This window comes from Bubalus kerabau, chromosome 7 (genome assembly GCF_029407905.1).
Source record: "Bubalus kerabau isolate K-KA32 ecotype Philippines breed swamp buffalo chromosome 7, PCC_UOA_SB_1v2, whole genome shotgun sequence".
In the NCBI taxonomy this organism is placed as follows: domain Eukaryota; kingdom Metazoa; phylum Chordata; class Mammalia; order Artiodactyla; family Bovidae; genus Bubalus; species Bubalus kerabau.
This window is the reverse complement of record NC_073630.1, coordinates 73,730,093-73,749,870: the sequence shown is the minus strand read 5'-3', so window position 1 is coordinate 73,749,870 and position 19,778 is coordinate 73,730,093. Positions and strand designations below refer to the sequence as shown.

The 19,778-nt window shown below is 35.1% G+C and overlaps 1 protein-coding gene across 1 annotated transcript in view; it reads left to right on the top strand.

Annotated features, from left to right (window-relative positions):
- The window catches only part of CHIC2 (cysteine rich hydrophobic domain 2), a 58,325-nt gene that overhangs the window by 26,788 nt on the left and 11,759 nt on the right, over nucleotides 1–19,778 (top strand). Inside the window, exons 2-3 of the mRNA XM_055588588.1 lie at nucleotides 4,543–4,597; nucleotides 4,735–4,890. Coding sequence (XP_055444563.1) covers nucleotides 4,543–4,597; nucleotides 4,735–4,890 — 211 coding nt within the window. The remainder of the gene's footprint in view (nucleotides 1–4,542; nucleotides 4,598–4,734; nucleotides 4,891–19,778) is intronic.

Sequence of the window (19,778 nt, the reverse complement as noted above, 5' to 3'; positions counted from 1 at the left end):
ATGATCCAGTGGATGTTGGCAATTTGATCTCTGATTTATCTGCCTTTTCTAAATCCAGCTTGAACATCTGGGAGTTCACGGTTCACGTACTGTTGAAGCCTGGCTTGGAGGATTTTGAGCATTACGTTGCTGCCGTGTGAGATGAGTACAATTGTGTAGTAGTTTGAACATTCTTTGGCATTGCCATTCTTTGGGATTGGAATGAAAACTGACCTTTTCCAGTCCTGTCGCTAGTGCTGAGTTTTCCAATTTTGCTGGAATATTGAGTGCAGCACTGTAACAATATCATTTTTAAGGATTTGAAATAGCTCAACTGGAATTCCATCACCACCTAGATGTAGCACATGTCTACATTTTCTTTCAAACATCTAATGGACTGATAGGTAGTAAGTATTGAATAGTAATTAAGACAGTCTTTGGTAACACTTTGTCAGTCTTCATTTTCTTCTTTGTTTCTTTTCTCTTTCCTTGTTTCCAACTTTTCCTTGCATTTTTCCTTCTTTTATTGCTTATGGCTACGAAGGACACTTGTTAAAACCCACAGCTACTGCCTGTCTCCAACAGCAACATTCAAAGCTAGGGAGAAAGTCATCTATTAAAGTAATATGTTTTGAAGTTAGTTTTTAAGGTGTTAATGGTAACTTAAAGCAACCATTTTCTTTTCTTTTATTTATATACTGCTGGTTATTCAGCCTCTTTTCTAAAGTAAAGAAAGACTCACTTCAGGTAGAACAGCTGATAGCATTTGTTATGAATAATTCCAGCTTTCAGATGAAAATTGGAATTTTTGGAAAACTTATATCTGCCACTGTGAGCTTGACAACTTCCCAAAACTTTTGATGAGATAGGTGGTTATAGTGTGATGATTCTGATATCACACAATGACGTGTATCAACATTTGGAAATCTGCATCACTCAATCTACCAGTGTTTTCCAAGGTACAAATATATGAACTTATAGAATCAGGTATCGGTAAAAAAAAAAAAAGCTAGTAAAAAAAAGATATACAGTGGATTTTAATTTAACAAAGTATTAAAAGTTCATTGATAAAATTCTTTTCCGCCTCGCAAAAAAATTCTTAATAAGCTACCACTTATCAAGTGTTATAATAGCAAAGAATATACAGAATTTTTCAACTACATATCTGGTGATACTCAAATGTTCTTTATAAACATTAACCAAAAGAGCATGGGGGATTACCTGGTGGCTGCAGTGGTAAAGAATCCGTCTGCCAATGCAGGAGACATGAGTGTGAGTTGGGAAGATCCCCTGCAGTAGGAAATAGCAACCCACTTCAGTGTTCTTGTCTGGAAAATTTCTGTGGACAGAAGAGCCTGGTGGGCTGCAGTCCATGGGGTTGCAAAGAGTCAGACACGACTGAGCACTCATGCACACAAAAGAGTGTGTTACTACTGACTGAATGCAGAAAGAGATGTAAAAATTCAGCTGTCTCCCATTGTTGGACATTAAAGAGATTTGTGAAGATCTCACTAAATTAAAGTTCTTGGCTTTGAAAAATATTTGTCATAAAAACATTTTCATTAGCATACAGTGGACTCATTTATGAAAAAATATTTTAAATGTTTTAGGGGTTTCCGTTCTAATGTATAATCCAAAATAGTGATAAATATAAATCGCATAAACTTAAGTTCAGTGAAGTCCTCAAGGGTTTAAGAGAGCAAAGAGGTCCTGACACCAAATGTTTAAATATAGCAGAGTACAAATGGAAAGGGTGCCTGGTTATCATGGCTCGATCTGCCAGTAATTGCGAAGTACTTGATTCAGATGTAAATGTCTTTTTAAGACTTTTAAAAGGAAAGCAAATTGCTGTTGGGATTCACTCCTGTGGGCTGGGGAGACTCCAAGCTCTTCAACAGCAGTATCTTTTTGACACTCTTTATAGGTATTCTTGTTCAGAAGGTGGGAAACCACAAGTGAGGCAAAATGGAAAAATTATTGGCACAAAGTTAAAGGCTGGTGGCAGAGCTAAGCAGTCCCATCTATTGTGAACATGTCATTCTTTTGGGGGCGAGATGAAGAAAGAAGAAGGGTTACTATCTGTTCTTAAGACACATCAAAAGTATGACTGAAGAGGGGAGTGCCTAAGGAAAGTCCTTGTAACTGCGAGTTCTTACTCAGAAGAATAACTACTAGCCTGACTTAAAAGGAACCTTGACTTACAGGAACAGCAGGGCAATTAGTTGGTAGTGCTTCCTGGGTAAAGCATCAACACCCAGCCTCTCAGCCCTATTGTAGGGAGTATCCAGTCTTGGGAAAGAAAGGAAATAGATGTTTATACTCATGCTGGACTGCTGCCTCCAACATAGCATATTACCTGGCAAACTGTTGGTATTTGATAAAATATTCTGTTTTAAATATTTAAATATATTAAATATTAATGGCTGAAGATGATATGGGAAGACACTTATCTTTAGGAGACTTGGAGGTATCTGGCTGTTGCTTTTCTAAAAAGATTTCAAAACCAGTTGGAAGGAGATGGTTAATTGCAATAATAAACATGATTGAAATGAAACCTATTGATTGAAGGAGAAAGTCATCAGACAAAAGGAGATGACACAAGAAATGGAAATGTATAATTTAGAAGCCAACACTCAGTAAATGGCTGGATGGCATCACTGACTAGATGGACGTGAGTCTGAGTGAACTCCGGGAGTTGGTGATGGACAGGGAGGCCTGGCGTGCTGTGATTCATGGGGTTGCAAAGAGTTGGACACGACTGAGCTACTGTACTGACAGTAAATATTTGTTGAATCATATCTCCTCTAAGAGAAATAGATGAAAAGGAAGTCCATTATCTAGAGACCTCAGAACTATCAGCAAGCACTGTATACCTTTTCCTTGTGCTAGGACCTTTGCAGTTGGAGGTGAATTATCTATAGGGGCAATCTCAGGTAGAACCACATTGTTCTGAGGCCCCCATATTTAAAAATAGGTTTAACTCAGAGTCTTGGAAAGAGAATATCACCAATACCAGAGTTATATTAAATAGTAATGGTTTATGTTTAGTGTGAAGAGAACTTTGTCTTGGACCTAGGTAATTGTAGTTTTTTTCATAAATAGTATCCATTGTTTATAAAGACATATTGATGTTATTTCAATGCTACTATTAAATACTTTTTGAAAGTACTTTAAGATGATGACAGGATAGTCTCTGATGCCACCATCTAGATGTTGTGGAGAAGTCTAGGTCATGATGCAAATGACAACCTGACTCACAGAAGTGCTGTGATTGACTTGCACACTATTTTAAAGGTGGGAAATTTTGCATAGAGGTCTGGCTTTCTAGCTCCTCCTAGTAGAAGAAAGTCATACAGACTGTCAAAGTTAGTCCTGCATTCTAGTGTGACAGTAGTCAGCTGGATCTGATTCATTACATTCACGCAATACCTGGCCAGTCTCCAACACCCCTTACTGCCTTAACACAGAATACCTACTTAATTTCTCTCTGTGGCTTCACTGATGGTTGAGTCAGAAACCCTGGCCAGCTCTTTCATACAGAATATCCCAGGGGATCCCTCTTATCAGTGCCAGCTATTTAAGATGCAGTCTTGTGTATTCAAGACTGGCTGCTAAGACAGTGAATTTTAAGCATTTTCTTCACAAGAGAAAAAAAAATATGTGAGGTGAATGGATATGAACTAGTGAACTTATTATGGTAATCATTTCACAGTGTATGCATGTATCAAATCATTTGGTTGTATATCTTAAACTAATACAGTTTTATATGCCAAGTAAATCTCAATAAAACTGGAAAAAAGATTTGGCTCCAGAATCCAGTAAAAAATTATCATATATAAACATCTCAATTTTATTTCCAGGGTGCAATCTGCTGTTACCAATGTGTCTATGAGTGTTTTTTTTCTTTCCTGCTAACTTATGCAAAGAAATAGTCAAGTGCCCAGTCAGTCTTCATGATCTGTGCAAACATTTAAAAGCTTAAAGATGTTAAAATGTACTACCTTGGTTTCATTTCTTTGAAAATAATGTATAGCAAATGTCTTAGTATTTGAAAGTTAAAGTAGCCATGTTGTTCCAAATATTTGTAACATTCTCTAGGTGTAATAGCAGTGTAGATATGCTGGTCTTAGAAAATGTTATTTGCATTCTTAGACAAGTTACTATTTTGTTGAGTATTAACAAAATATTCTTAACCTAAAGAGTAATTAATAGCAGAGATTTTAGCTTTTGGTTACTTAATTGGAAGAATCTTAGTAATTTTGACAAAATTGGACAGTTGTGTTGTTTTCTGTTTCATTAATATTTGGCTCACAAAGATAACTCCAAGAAAAATGATGTCTATATATATTCTTAACCTCTTGTATAAAAGTTTTGATTCAGCTGCAGAATTGCTTTTTGCATTTCGTAAATTGCTAATTATAATGTCTTAAGCTTCCATTGTTACTCTGTGTATAAAGTTACAAAGTTGTGCTCTTATTTACTTGACCTTTTATTAAGTTAAATGGTCTGTTTTTTGCAACAGTGACATATAATAACATATTTTTCTTTTTTTAAAAAAAATAGATTTGGACTGAGCAACAAATTTGAATCAGAATTCCCCTCTTCATTAACTGGAAAAGTGAGTGTCAATTATTTAGACATTATTTAAATACCTCAAAAATAGTCTTTTCCTAACAAATTAGAAAAAAATTTATATTAGACGTGTTTATTGACATTAATGTTTCAGTATTGTTATTTCTTAAAATTTTTCTTTAGGTAGCTCCTGAAGAATTTAAAGCCAGCATCAACAGAGTTAACAGTTGTCTTAAGAAGAATCTTCCTGTTAATGTACGTTGGCTACTTTGTGGCTGCCTTTGTTGCTGCTGCACTTTAGGTTGCAGTATGTGGCCAGTTATTTGCCTCAGTAAAAGAGTAAGTTGAATTATATATTTTAATTTAAATTTAGAAGTAGACAAGCGAGATCTTGCACTATCTAGTTTTTATTTTTTGTATTGAATGAGTCACTATTCTGAATAATATACAAAAATAATTTGATCCAGTAGAGAAGTGATTGACCATATACTGTTATATTCAATAGCCATCTAAAAATAACATGTAATTTTTATGATGTAAGACATTACGTTAGAATGGAGTACAGCCTTATCTATATATCCATTGATGGTGGTAATTGAAAATTTGTATTAAGGTCTGCCACTTATCTCTGTGACCACCTAGAATGTGTTTCCTAACCTCTTGAAACTCTAGTTGCCATATCTGTAAAATGGCAATATTTACCTCCCTACTGAATAGGACTGTTGTAAGGATGAAATAGTGTTTGTAAAGGTTTTAGCTGAATAGTTCAAGGTAAGTCTAATAAATGTTGATTAATAGCATTATTACTGATCTATAAGATAGTACCTCAGAAAAAAATGGTAACAATGTTTGTTAAAATTGTGGAAAATTTGATTTTCTCTTTTTATTTAAAGAGTTTTTGTTGCTGTTATTTTACAAGTTTCCTGTGATGAAATAGTAATCTTATAATCTGAAAAAAATGGTCTGATGGTGGTAGTGGTTTGGTTGCTAAGTTGTGTCCGACTCTTGCGGCCCCATGGACTGTAACCCTCCAGGCTCCTCTGTCTGTGGGATTTTTCCAGGCAAGAATACTGGAGTAGGTAGCCATTCTTTCTCCAGGGAATCTTCCTGACCTGGGAATCAAACCCAGGTCTCCTGCAGTGCAGATGGATTCTTTACTGACTGAGCCACCAGGGAAGGCGAACAAATGATCTAAAGACTAATAATTTTGACTGCTTATAATAAAAAATTTCCAAGATGTGGGTAGAGGTATGGCAAATTAGTACAGATTGAACGTTACATTTTTTTGTTATAAGGCTTTAAAAATTATGGCAATTATATGTATAAAAATGAAATACATTGGAAGAGAATGAATAGTTTTGTGTGGCTACATTTCATTTTGTCATCAAATAATCATAAGAAATATAGAAAAGCAAATTTTATTTGCCCTTTTTTGTCTTACAAAATAAGATGTATATTTTACTGGAAGAGGTTTTTAGCTAGTGCATTTTATTGATAGGAAGTAGATACTGCCTTGTAATAGAATTGCTATTGTAATATTTAATTTTTTATATTTGAAGAATATTTCTTTTTTCCCCCAAATAGTACTCACCAGATCATCTTCCTACCATAGATTAAAAGAAAAAAGTCTGATTTTTCCTGCATCCACAGTTGAATTTGTAGCTCTTGTAGTTAGATCCCCTCACTCCCTCCTACTTTTTGGGCATTTCCAATGCTTATGTGACTGCTGTAACTTCCTTGCTTGGTTGGTTGCTGTTATTTAACCCAAGGAATTAAAGAGTATTATTACTATAGAAACCTTTGAAACAGCTATTTTTATTTTTTTTTAATGAATAAATAAGATATTGTAATGTGTGCACAGTGTAGGATTTAGAAAACAAAAAGAAACTTCTTACTCTTTTCCATGCATTCTTAGTAACAAGATCATATTTTGGATGCTTTCATTAAATTCTTTCTTATTTGAGACATAAGGTAGATTAACTTTTTTAGGTTATTTCAGTCTATAGTTTCAGAAAGTATATTTCATTCAACTTTGTATTATTACCTCTGAAGTCTTTCTTGTATATATGTTTATGATTTAATTTTATATGGACTCTGCTGTCCAGTAGGCATAAACAAATAATGATTACTGGTTAAAAAACTGTTTCCCTGTCATGGGTATAAGCTGTTACATAATTGGAGAGAGGGACCCTTCTTGCATATATGAAGGGTGTTGCTGCTGCTGCTGCTAAGTCCCTTCAGTCGTGTCCGACTCTATGTTAGAGGCCCTGAAAAAAGGGATGCTTTGTCAGATGGGGGTGGGATTTAAAGCAGGGATTTTTAACCTTTTATTTATCATTTTATTTGCCCTTTTCGTCTTACAAAATAAGACAAAGTAAGCTATAAAGTATTATAAATAAGACCACATGGTATTAAACTCAAGATGGACCCATAGAAATCAATAGAATAGGACCGATACGTAGAAATCTGAGAAGCATTCTCTTGTTTGGATATATTACAATTTGTTTATCCATTTGCCAGTTGAAGGACATCCTTTGTGAGATATTTAACTTGCAAATATATTTTTCCAGTCTGTAATTGTTTTTTCATTCTCTTAATGTCTTTGGTAGAGCAAAAATTTTTTATTTTGATTAAGTCCAGTATATTAATTTTTTAAAAATTGTGTGTTTGTCATCATATCTAAGAATTCTTTGCCTAAATTAGGGTCACATTTTTCTCCTATGATCTTTCTGTATTTTATGACCCATTTTGAATCCATATTTGTATGGGTGTGAGATACAGGTCAAAATTCATTTTTTACATATGACTTCAAGTTTTCCAGGATGATTTGTTGAAAAAAGCATCCTTTTCCTATAAATTGCCATTGTATATTGTCAAAAGTCAGTCAACCATATTTATGTGGATCTATTTCTGGACTCTGTTCTATTGATTTTTATGTGTCTATCTTGATTTTAATACCATGTGGTCTCATTTGTAATAATTCATAGCTTTATAGTATATGTATTTGCTATAGTACTATTTGTTGTTTAGTTGCTAAGTCATGTCTGATTCTTGCACCCCCATGGACTGTAGCACATCAGTCTCCTTTGTCCATGGGATTTCCCAGGCAAGAATACTGGAGTGGATTGCTATTTCCCTCTATCTTCCCAACCCAGGGATTGAACCCGAGTTTCTGTACTCTCAGGCAGATCCTTTACCATGGAGCCACCAGGGAAGCCACGCTATAGTACTGTACTACTACCATAAAACTATAAAGTATTATAAAAGCGTGTGTGTGTGTGTAGTTTAGTGCTTTATAGCTTTATAATAAGTGTTGAAATCAGGTAGGACAAGTCTTCTAAACTTCATTCTTCTATTTCAAGATTGTTTTGGCTATTCTATTTTCATTTTCCACACAGATTTTAGAATCAGCTTGTCTTTTAAAAGTTACAGTTTTGATTGGTTTGAAATTATAAATCAATTTGGAAAAAATTGACATCTTTAACAAGTCTTCAAAACCATGAGTGTGTTATATACCTCTTCATTTATTTAGATCTTTGATTTCTTTTTCATCAGTATTTTCTAATTTTTTTGTGTAGAATACAGATCATGCACATATTTTATTAGCTTTATGTGTTTCTTTGTTTTTGATGTTATTAATGGTATTTTAAAAATTTTGATTTCCAGTTCATTGCCAGTACATAAAAAATGCAGTTGATTTTTGTATATTGGCATTGTGTCCTATGACCTTACTGTATTTCAGGAATATTTTTATAGATTCTATGGGATTTTCTACATAGATAACCATGTTGTTTTATTTCTTGTTTTCTAATCTGTATGCCTTTTATTTCTTTTTCTCTTTTTTTCATTGGGTAGAATTTCCAGTAAAATGTTGAGTAGGAGTGATGTAAGTGGACTCCTTTAAGGCCTGATTTTTTTTCTATTTTTCTGTTTTTAATTTCATTGGTTTTTTTTGCTCTTATTTTTACTACTTCTTCTCCTTGCTTTGGATTTAATTTCTTTATTTCTAAATGCACTGACTAGAATCTCCAGAAAATCTTTGACTGAAGTAGTGAGAACAGGGACTTCCCTGGTGGCACAGTGGATAGGAATCTGCCTGTCAGTGCAGGGGCACAGGTTCAATCCCTGGTCTGGGAAGATTCTACATGCCATGGAGCAGCTAAGCTCGTGTGCCACAACTACTGAGCCTATGCCCTAGAGCCCACATGCTGCAGCTACTGAGCTCACGTGCTGCAACTACGGAAGCCCCCATGCTTAGAGCCTGTGCTCTTCAACAAGAGAATCCTCTGCAATGAGAAGCCCACTCACCACAACAAAGAGTAGCCCCTACTTGGGGCAACTAGAGAAAGTCCCCGTGAAGCAACAAAGATCCCGCAGAGCCAAAAAATTTTTTAAAAAGTAATGAGAATAGATGTCCTTGTCTTACTTCTGATATTAGGGGGAATGTATTCACATTTTTATCATTCCATATCATATTATGGGGTTTTGTAGATGTTCTTTGTCATATGAGGAAGTTTTATTCTACTGCTTTGTGGGGAGTTTACATCAGGAATAGATGTTGGATTTTGTCAGATACCTTTTCTGCTTCTTTAGAGTGGTTATATAGTTTTTTATTTTTAGTTTAGAAATATGTGGAATTGATTGAATTTTTAGACTTCAAGTTTGTTTAGAAGTCCTCTGTCTGTTCATGAGGGATATCTTTTCTGTAGTCTTCTTTTCTCATATCTGACTTTGGCATTAGGGTAGTGATAGCTCACAAAATGAGTTGTGAAGTGTTCTCTCCTTTTCAGTTTTCTGAAAGAGTTTGTGCAGAATATGCATTCTTTCTTTCTTAAGTTTTAGGAAAATTCACCAGTGAAGCCATCTGGACTTGTAATTTTCTTTGTTGGAATTATTTAAACTACAAATTCAGTTTATTTAATATATATGGAACTTTTCAGGTTACCTACTTTATCTTCATTGAGCCTCATAGTTTCTGTTTTTCAAGGGATTTGTCTGTTTTATTTAAGTAGTTGAATTTTCATACAGTTCATAATATTCATTATTCTTTCACTACTTGTAAAATCTCTAGTAATACAACTGCTTAATTCCTAAAATTGTTAATTTATTCCTTGTTCTCTCTTTTTTCTGACCAATCTGGCTAGTGGTTTATTAGTTTTGTTAATTTCAGAGATCAACTTTTGATTTTATTGTTTATATCAAGTTAATGTTTAATATCTCATAGGTTCCACTCTAACTTTTATTCTTTCTTCTTCTTACTCTGTTTTGGTAGTTTTTTTTAAAGTTGAAATCAAAGGTCATTGATTTGAGACCTTTTGATATTTAATGTTAAAAATTTTCTTCCTGAGTACTGCTTTAGCTGTACTGCCCAAATTTGGTATGTTGTGTTTTAATTTTCATTCAGTTTCTTTTACTTTCATATTTCTCTTTTGGTTTTTTTGTACAACCAATGCATTATTTAGAAGTATTTTATTTGGCTTCCAGATATTTGGGAGACTTTTATAGATATCTTTCTGTTGCCAATTTTTAATTTCATTGTGATTAGATAATACTTTGTATGTTTTGAATCCTTGTAAATTTTTTAAGATTTATTTTATTACCCAGAATATGAACTTTCTAGGTAAATGATCCTTGTGCACTTGAAAATAATGTGTTTTCATCTTCCTTTGGGTGGCGTGGTGTGTTTTAATTCAATTAGATTAAGTTGGTTAATAATGTCAGACCTTCTATAGTCTTACTGAATTTCTGTCTAGTACTGTTAGTTATCAAGACAGGGATATTAAACTCTATGACTGTATTTATGTAACTGTAGATTTGTCTATTTATTCTTAGCATTTTTAAAATTTATTTTGACATTGTAATTAGGTACATAAGTTTCAGATTTTTGTGTCTACTCCGTGAATTGACCTCTATCATTATGACATTGACCTTCTTTATTTTTTTCTCCGAAATACACCTTTTTCTAGTTTTAATATTGTCATTCCATCTTTTTTTTGATTAATGTTAGCATGGCATATCTTTTTCTGTCTTTTACTTTTAACTTAGTTGTGCCATTATTTAAAATTTGTTTCTTTTAGGCACTGTTAAGTCTTGATTTTTGTTTTCAGTTTTTATTCAGTCTGACACTCTGTCTTTTAATTAGAAATTTTGCACCATATACATTTATTGTAATTATCAATTTGGCTAAATTTAAGTCTTTCATTTTAAATTTGTATTCTTTTCTCCTAATCAATTCTTGGTTTTCATTTTCAGCCTTCTTAAATTTTTAAAATAATAGTTTATCAAAGTGAAATTCACATAACAAAAATTAACCATTATAAAGTGAACAGTTTAGAGACTGTTCTAATGGTCTAATGGTTAAGACTTTGTACTTCCAGTAATTCCCTGGTGTCCAGTGGTTAGGGCTTCATGCTTCCACTGCAGGGAAATGGGTTTAATTCCTGATCAGGGAACTAAGATCCCACATGCCTTGTAGTGTGGCTCCCCACCACTGTCCACAGACTGTGTGTGTTCTATCTCTATGGATTTATTTATTCTGGTTATTTCGTAAGTGAAATCATATACAGTATATGACCCTTTGTATCTGGCTTCTTTCACTTGGTGTAATGTTTTTAAGGTTCCTCTGTGTTATAATAGGTCTCAAGTCTTCATTCTTTTTTATGATTGAATAATATTCCTTTGTATACACCATGTACACCATGCTGTGCTTAGTTGCTCAGTTGTGTCCGACTCTTTGCGACCCCATGGACTGTAGCCTGCCAGACTCCTCTGTCCATGGAGCTTCTCCAGGCAAGAATACTGGAGTGGGTTGCCATGCCCTCCTCCAGGGTATTTTCCCAACCCAGGGATCGAACCCAAGTCTCCTGCATTGCAGGCAGATTCTTTACCAGCTGAGCTACCAGGGAAGGAAGCCTATGTATACACCATCATAATTTGTTTATCCATTCATCCATTGATGGGCATTCAGGTTTTTTCTGCCCAATAGTGCTATTATTATGGACACGGTTGTATATGTATTTGTTTGATACTTTTTTCCAGTTCTTTTGGGTATATACCTAGGAGGGTGCTTAACTTTTTGAGTATCCATAGCAGTATTTGATCTAGGGCTAAACACTGGTAAGGCAGGATCTTGCTGGTTATTCTACTCAGTAGCTTGTTAATTGTGATGTTCTCTAGTCTGGCTAATGGAAAAAGGCTTTGTGCTGTATCTTTGTCAGATCTTTGTGCTGGATCTTTGGACATTCTTACCTCTCATCCTTTCTAGTAGTTCTTTGCTCTACCTTTGGTAGTTCCCTTACCAGCATGTACTGCTCAGCAGTCACCTTAATATTCAGTGTGGACTGTCTGCATGCAGATCTTTGGAGTTCTTTGAAACACTTTCCTCTTTGGTACTCTGTTCTGTGGCTTCAAGTTGCCTTGGTTTCTCAATTCTCTTGTCTCCTTAACTCAGAGTTGCCAGGCTTTGTCTAGGCTGTCCTTCCATTTACTGTGGCCTGGAAACTCTCTGACACCAATAGTCTTGCTTTTTGGGTTTCTGTTGTTTTGTTTGTTTTGGTAGTCTCAGGCCAGAGGGTAAATCTGGTGACTGTTGCTGCATCTTTGCTGAAAATGAAAGTCTGAATGTCCTAAAAGCATTTTTGACAAATAAGTACTGTGCTTGGGATTGAAAGATTTATATTAATGCTATATTGAAAGAGCATGTAGTCTGTTTGGAGAACTGGCTAGGTGAGCTCAGAAATAGTTCACGTTTATAAGTACTTGTTTTGCTTTTTCCATGAAGTAGCTCTAATAACAGAGAAGGCAATGGCACCCCACTCCAGCACTCTTGCCTGGAAAATCCCATGGATGGAAGAGCTTGGTGCGCCGCAGTCCATGGGGTCGCTAAGAGTCGGACACTACTGAGCGACTCTACTTTGACTTTTCACTTGCATGCGTTGGAGAAGGAAATGGCAGCCCACTCCAGTGTTCTTGCCTGGAGAATCCCAGGGACAGGGGAGCCTGGTGGGCTGCCATCTATGGGGTTGCACAGAGTCGGACACGACTGAAGCGACTTAGCATCAGCAGCAGCAGCTCTAATAGCAAAAGACAATAAATGTATGTCCTAGAAATATGAAGTAGCCACCTGCAATAACAAAATATTTTTGAAGTCTTGTGTTATATCTCAGACACGCATTTGAATTTTACATTCTATTATATAATATTTATTTGTTTTAATAGAAAATGTTTAAAATGACTTACTGAATAACATTGGAAGTCTTAGAGTATGAATATATCTGTCTTATCATTAGTTTAAGCTGTTGGAGAAGGAAATGGCAACCCACTACAGTATTCTTGCCTGGAGAATCCCATGGATGGAGGAGCCTGGGTGACTATAGTCCATGGGTCCTCAAAGAGTCAGACACAACTGAAGGACTAAGCACTTTAAGCTGTTAATACACCATTCTCTGGAAGTTACTTTTCCATTAATTCAATTAATTATTTCTAGAGCCACACTGTGGGCTTGGTATTGCTTCAAATGATGTTAAGAGGTTATGTGTTTACTCTTGTGGACTTAAAAAATAGACAAAAAGGCAATTAGGTAATTACAAATAGTGATAAATGCTTGGAAGACAATAAAGGAAACCTCAGCCTTTTGGTAGTTCTTAGTGTGAGTCTGAGGAGCTTATAAGCAGGTACAATGCTTCAGCTTCATTAAATAGATTTTATGACATTTACTTTGCAAAACCTTATTTTTGTTAATACTTTTGTTTATACTTTGCTTCTTGATTGGGCCTTAATTGTAGTATTATAGTTTTGAAAATTGATGTCTAAGTAAGTGAACTCTTTATGACTTTTTTGGTTTTAGCCTGGCTCATGTATTGAGGAAAAAAATTCATAATTTTACTGTACATGGTTACAGTGTTTTTTGTTTTCCATCCTAAAGTAACTATTAGTTTCAGTCTTTTGAGACTTTGCATATATATATATATATATGATGAACATATATAATATCCCAGCTTTAGTGATTTTATGGACTTTGTTTATATGTATGCTCAGCCATTGTCCTTTCTGGTTGAAGAACTGTAAGTTTTAGAATGTTTATATACCGACTTCTTAATCTTGTGAGTTGTTGTACCTTTTTTTTTTTTTTTTTTTAGTGCTTTAACCTCTTACCTATAAGGAATAAAATTGCGTGGCTTTCTAAAAGTGTTCTCAATATGAATTTGTTGTACGTAGTGTATATTTCCATTCTCTTTGTACTCTTCTGTATTTAGACCTATATCAGGGAATCATTTCTTTAGGAATAGGGAAGTAGGCTGCAACATGTGGTAGCTGGGACCTGGACTTTGATGCTGGAAAGAACTGGTTTGGAAAGTGGCACTTACTCAGAACACTGATCAGTTCACACACTCTAAACCTCAGTTTTTACCTCTCTAAGATGAGCTTAGTCTCTTCCTTGCAGTATTGTTTTAAAAATAAGAGCAAGTTGCTTAGTTAATGGCTGTTGCTATTAAAATCACAGTGCCTCTCATCTGTTTTGTGTTCAATAAATGTTTACTGAATGAATGTACCTTTTGGCTTTTGAAATTCTTGAGTAGTAAGATCATAACATTTCAGAAGACATAGTCCTCACTATTTCAAAACAAAATTCCTAAGAAAATGAAAGCATTTGTCTTCTAGAGTAAATAACAGACATTTTTTTCTGCAGGGATAGTGTGATAAAGTACAAAAGATAGTAAATCACTGTTTGAAGCTGAGCGACTTTGAGTCACTTAAAACCTCTCTGAGCCTGAAGTTTCACCACCTTACCCCCTACTTTTATTTTTCTTTTAATCTCAGGAGAGGAAAGGCTGACTGATCTCTCTAGGTACTCTCCAGTCCTGAAAATCTATAATCCTTTGAAAACTGAGCTGTGTAAGTCAACAAAAACATCCTTATTTTCAAGCTCTAAGTAAAGAAGTTCTTAATATTGATTTTTATTTCCAATTTAAAGATTGACATTTTAGTATTTACTTTTAAATTTTTTAAAACATTTATTTTTTTAATGAAAGATAATTGCTTTACAGAATTTTGTTGTTTTCTGTCTTTAGTTTTTTGGTCCTAGTTTTTCTTTTACTTTTTTGGCTTCTCTGAGGTTTGTTTTTTGTTTTTTTTTTTTAGATTTTGCTATTTAGTTTTGAAACTTAGATGAGCTACAAGTCTTTTTTTTAATCAAACTTTATTTCTTTTACTTTAAGTTGTAATGTGCTTAGATTTATTTCTAAATGTCTTTTCTCTCTACTTCAGATTTAGTTATTCAATAATAGTGAGTTACTTTGGTTGGGGTATATAGTAGGAGTAGAAAATCCAAATGGAAGAGGTCAGGAGTCGAGGGTTTTAAGTGAGAATGCAGCCTTGTAGGATTTAAAGAAATTCAAGAGAAAGTGAGCCTGGGAGAATCATAACCAGAAAGCTGCAAATATTTGTGTGTGTGAGGAACTTGGAGTTTACTTACTCAGTTATAACACCAATATTAAAAGATACCTAGAACTTTTAGAACTCTAATTTATTCTGTGTTTTGGATTTGAGCAATTATATTCACTTTGAATCATAAGATGAGAATTGCGGTGAACATTTAGATGAAGAATTAGAAAGATGCTTCTAACATGTTGCAGATAATGAAAGCAAAACAAACTTAAAAGCATCATAACAAAATTTTAGAGAAGGAGGGGATCTTGAAAAGTTTCTGGTAAACGAGATGGTGAACTAAATGTATTCTTATGACATTATTATAGACTGAAGGTTTAGGAAAATCAGTGCTAACCTTTTTTTAAAAAGAATGCTATCCAATTGCTTTATTTCTATAAATACAACATAATTATTAGGGTATTCATGTGTTCAAAATAAGTATGCACCTGTGACACCATCATTATAAACGATGCCATAAACCTAACCATCCTCTAGTAATTCACTCCTTTCCTCCCTCTTTTTTTGTATGTATAGGTGTGATGAGAACATTTAGCATAAGATCTACCCCATGCATTCTTTTCCCCCCAGCATTATTGCCCCAGTGGCTCAGCTGTAAAGAATCCGCCTGCAACACACGAGCCATAGGAGATGTGGGTTCGATCCCTGGGTTGGGAAGATCCCCTGAAGGAGGGCGTGGCAACCCACTCACTCCAGTATTCTTGCCTGGAGAATCCCATAGACAGAGGAGCCTGGTGGGCTACAATTCATAGGGTTGCAAGGAGTCGGACACAGTTGAAACGGCTTAGCACACATTCACATGCACACACAATTGACACATAACACTATGTAAGTTTAAGGTATACAGCATTGATACAATATTTTGATACACATATATATTGCAAAACCCATATGTTCTCTTTTAATCTTTACAATACCTATGTGGTAAATATCGTGGTAACATCTAATAACTAATTATTGAATGTTCATTGTACACCAGGGATTGAGTTAATCGGTTTACTTGTACTGTGTCATTCAGTCTTCCCCAAATTCCAAGAGTAGACATTCATATTATTCTTATTTAAGGATGAGAAAACTGAAGCTCAGATCAAACTGAGATCCCACTGTCTACAAAGTTAGGCCATAGTTAGAACCCTAGGCTGAAAGCTCCAGATCTCATACTTTTTTTTTTCACTCTTTGATAAGGATACAAAATCAGTTATTTTTTTATGCTTTATTATAGTTCAGTTTTAATCGGGAAGCCAGGGCTATTTTAGAGGTTTTAAAGGAACTTAAAAGATCATTATTTCACATGACAGGAAATTCAGGTCCATAGAGTCTTATATAATGATTTACCTAAGTTTATCCAGTTGATTTATAAATGGTAGTAATGTTCAAGCATTTAATACCAGCTTTTGCAATACTTCCAGTTTTTTGGCAGATTTAACTTTCCTGTTTTTTTTTTCCCTAATAGTTAAACAAATTTGTATTTCTTGAAAATACAAACTCACAGTAAAGGAAGGAGGCCATAAAAGAAATAAAGATGCAAGAAAACAGTATATTTTAATCAGATTTTATACTAAATTCCAGTTGGACAAATGAGAGTTGATACATTGCTTTTGCTTCTCTTTTAGTTTTATAAAAACAAAAAATCAGTATCCCTATATTTGAAAAATTATCAGGTTCTTGCTCCCTAATAAATAAGTACATACTATTTCTGATAAAGTTTTTATTGTTTATAATATTATACCCTTCCTTAAAACTTGTATATTTGCTCTTAGATTGAGAATGTTATGTAGTGAGTTAATGCATTGTAGGAGGGACAGGAACTCTCACTGAAGGTAAAGTTGGGTTTTCTGATTCTAATGCTAGGTATTCCATTTGCAGTTTTTTGCCTTAATTCCTCCCGTATTATCATGATAAAGAAATAGGTTTAACTTCTTTCAAATCTTACTTCAGTTGCTGTGGGAAAGGGATCTCATGTAAAAATGTTATGACCAGAAGAATATATTTATTGCTGTTTCATTTTAAAAAATATTTTAGGATTGAAACTTGGAAAACATTCTTACATAAACTAAATTACTACCATTAGTGTGAATGGCACTGATTATTTGTTTTTAGTTGAAGGGAGACCTTGATGCTGGAAAAGATTGAAGGCAAAAGGAGAAGGGGGCAACAGAGATGAGATGGTTAGATAGCATTACCAACTCAGGGGACATGAATTGGAGCAAACTCTGGGAGATAGTAGAGGACAGAGGAGCCTGGCATGCTGCAGTCCATGGGGTCACAAAGAGTTGGACACGACTTAGCAACTGAACAACAACAACTAAAATAACTTGTTAAGGCCCTGATGGCTCAGTGGTAAAGAATCTGCCTGCCAATGCAGGAGATGTGCCTTCAATCCCTAGGTTGGGAAGATCCCCTGGAGAAGGAAATGGCAACCCACTCCAGTATTCTTGCTGGGAAATCCCATAGACAGAAGAGCCAGATGGGCTACAGTTCATGGGGTTGCAAAAGAGCCCGACACAATTCAGCGACCAAACAATAAAAACCTGTTACTAATTTCTCATTATAAAGGAGGATAATGCAAAAAAGCAAACTTTGAATCTTAAATGTGCAGAGATGGCACTGGGACTTTAAAGATGTGCTGCTGCTGCTAAATCACTTCAGTTGTGTCCGACTCTGTGTGACCCCATAGACTGCAGCTCACCAGGCTCCCCCATCCCTGGGATTCTCCAGGCAAGAACACTGGAGTGGGTTGCCATTTCCTTCTCCAATGCATCAAAGTGAAAAGTGAAAGGGAAGTCGCTCAGTCGTGTTAGACTTCTTTAAAATGTGTTTTGCTGAGAGCTGACCGACATCCAGTTCTTTCTGAATATTTATGACATAGTATTGATGTGGTGATTTGTAGAAAGCTTTGCTCATCTTCCTCAGCATCCAGTCTGTTCTTACCCTATGAAATGGGTTCTTGATTTCAGACACTATTTTTTCAGTTCTACAAGGTACATTTGATGTTTTTATAGTGTAGTCCTCTTTTGAAGTTCTTCATTTTTTCACCCATTTTGTCCATTTCCCACTATAATTGAACATACTAATCATAGTTAATTTAAATTCCTGTCAACTAAGACCAGTACTTGGATTATCTCTGGATTTGTTTCTGTGGGTTTTTTCTTTGGATTATTGGTCCTATTTTCCTGGCTCTTAAAGTTTTTAATTTTATGTTAAGTATTATAAATAGAGTGAAGTAGAACTTCCAGAAGAAATCTTCAAAACCAAGGGTCCCATCTATCCTCTTTGAAGCAGATCAGTTCAGTTCAGTCACTCAGTCGTGCTGACTCTTTTCGACCCCATGGACTGCAGCACGCCAGGCTTCCCTGTCCATCATCAACTCCCGGAACTTGCTCAAACTCATGTGTATCGAGTCACTGATGCCATCCAACCATCTCCTCCTCTGTCGTCACCTTCTCCTTCCGCCTTCGATCTTTCCCAGCATCAGAGTCTTTTCTGATGAGTCAGTCCTTCGCATCAGGTGGCCAAAGTATTGGTGTTTCAGCTTCCGCATCAGTCCTTCCAATGAATATTCAGGACTGATTTCCTTTATGATTGACTGATTTGATCTCCTTGGATTCCAAGGGTCTCTCAAAAGTCTTTTCCAACACCACAGTTCAAAAGCATCAATTCAGGCAGATAGAGTGAGGAAAAATGATCACTTTGATCTAATCAGAGATTGAGCTAGGTTGGACTGGTAAGTGATTCATCGTCAATACCTAGTTTTCTGTTTCTTGGTTATGGCCCTTCTAGACTTTTGATTGAGGCCTAGCAGGTCTTTGCCTCCTTTCCTCAGAAAGTTGTATGTATCCTTTGGATATTTTGAGTTTAGATTTTATGCATGTTCAAGTGTTTTGAGGAGTATACCAATTTTGAGTTTGTTGCAGATCCTCTTCCCTCTAGCAGAATTTTGTCTCCTAAGTACTGAGAGACTATGAGTAATCTTTTTCTGCCTGTTTGTCTTGGTCCCCCACCCTTCTATACTACCCCAGAAGTCAGTAATGTCTCTTGGGAAAACTGGCTTTGCATTTTAGGGTACATCTAATTTCCAGTCCACTGAGCCAGGCTGTGCAATCTGTCAAAGCTCTCTTGATTTCCTCTTTCCTTAGTAAGAGTCCCACTGGTTGTGTCAAACCTAATCCTTGGCGGATTTCTCTAATCAACAAAGAAAGAAAATGGTTGATACATAATCATCAAATGATTTAGAAAGGGTGCTTTCCTTCTCTGGATTTTATTTCATCCAGGCCTTGTTGCTTCCCAGAATGTTCTGATGTTTTAAAAATAATGTTTTTTGTTTGTTTGTTTTTGTTATTTCTTCAGTTTATCCATTTCAGTTTGTGGTGAAAGTGTTGGCTTGAGTGTTCACATCCTACCCAGAAATACAAGTCTCTAGTTAACTTGACTTTACATAAAGAATTGTGCTGTTCTTTGCATATTGGGAGTGAAAGAACAGTGTGATTATTATTATCTTGCTTTTTTAACATTTTGTTTGAAATTTCTTCATATTTGGAATTAAATCATATTTTAAGGACACTGTGTTCATTTTATGTTAGTGCCTTGAATGGAAGGATTTAAAATTGATTTCACTTAATTTATATGCAAGTTAAAGTAGTTAATACTTGCTGATCCCAGGTAGAAAGCATGTTCGGTTTGGAAATCTGAGTTTGAATCCTATCATTACCCTTATTGGTATGTGACCATGGGCAAACCATTAACTTTTATAAATCTGTGTACTTGATCTATAAAATAATGAT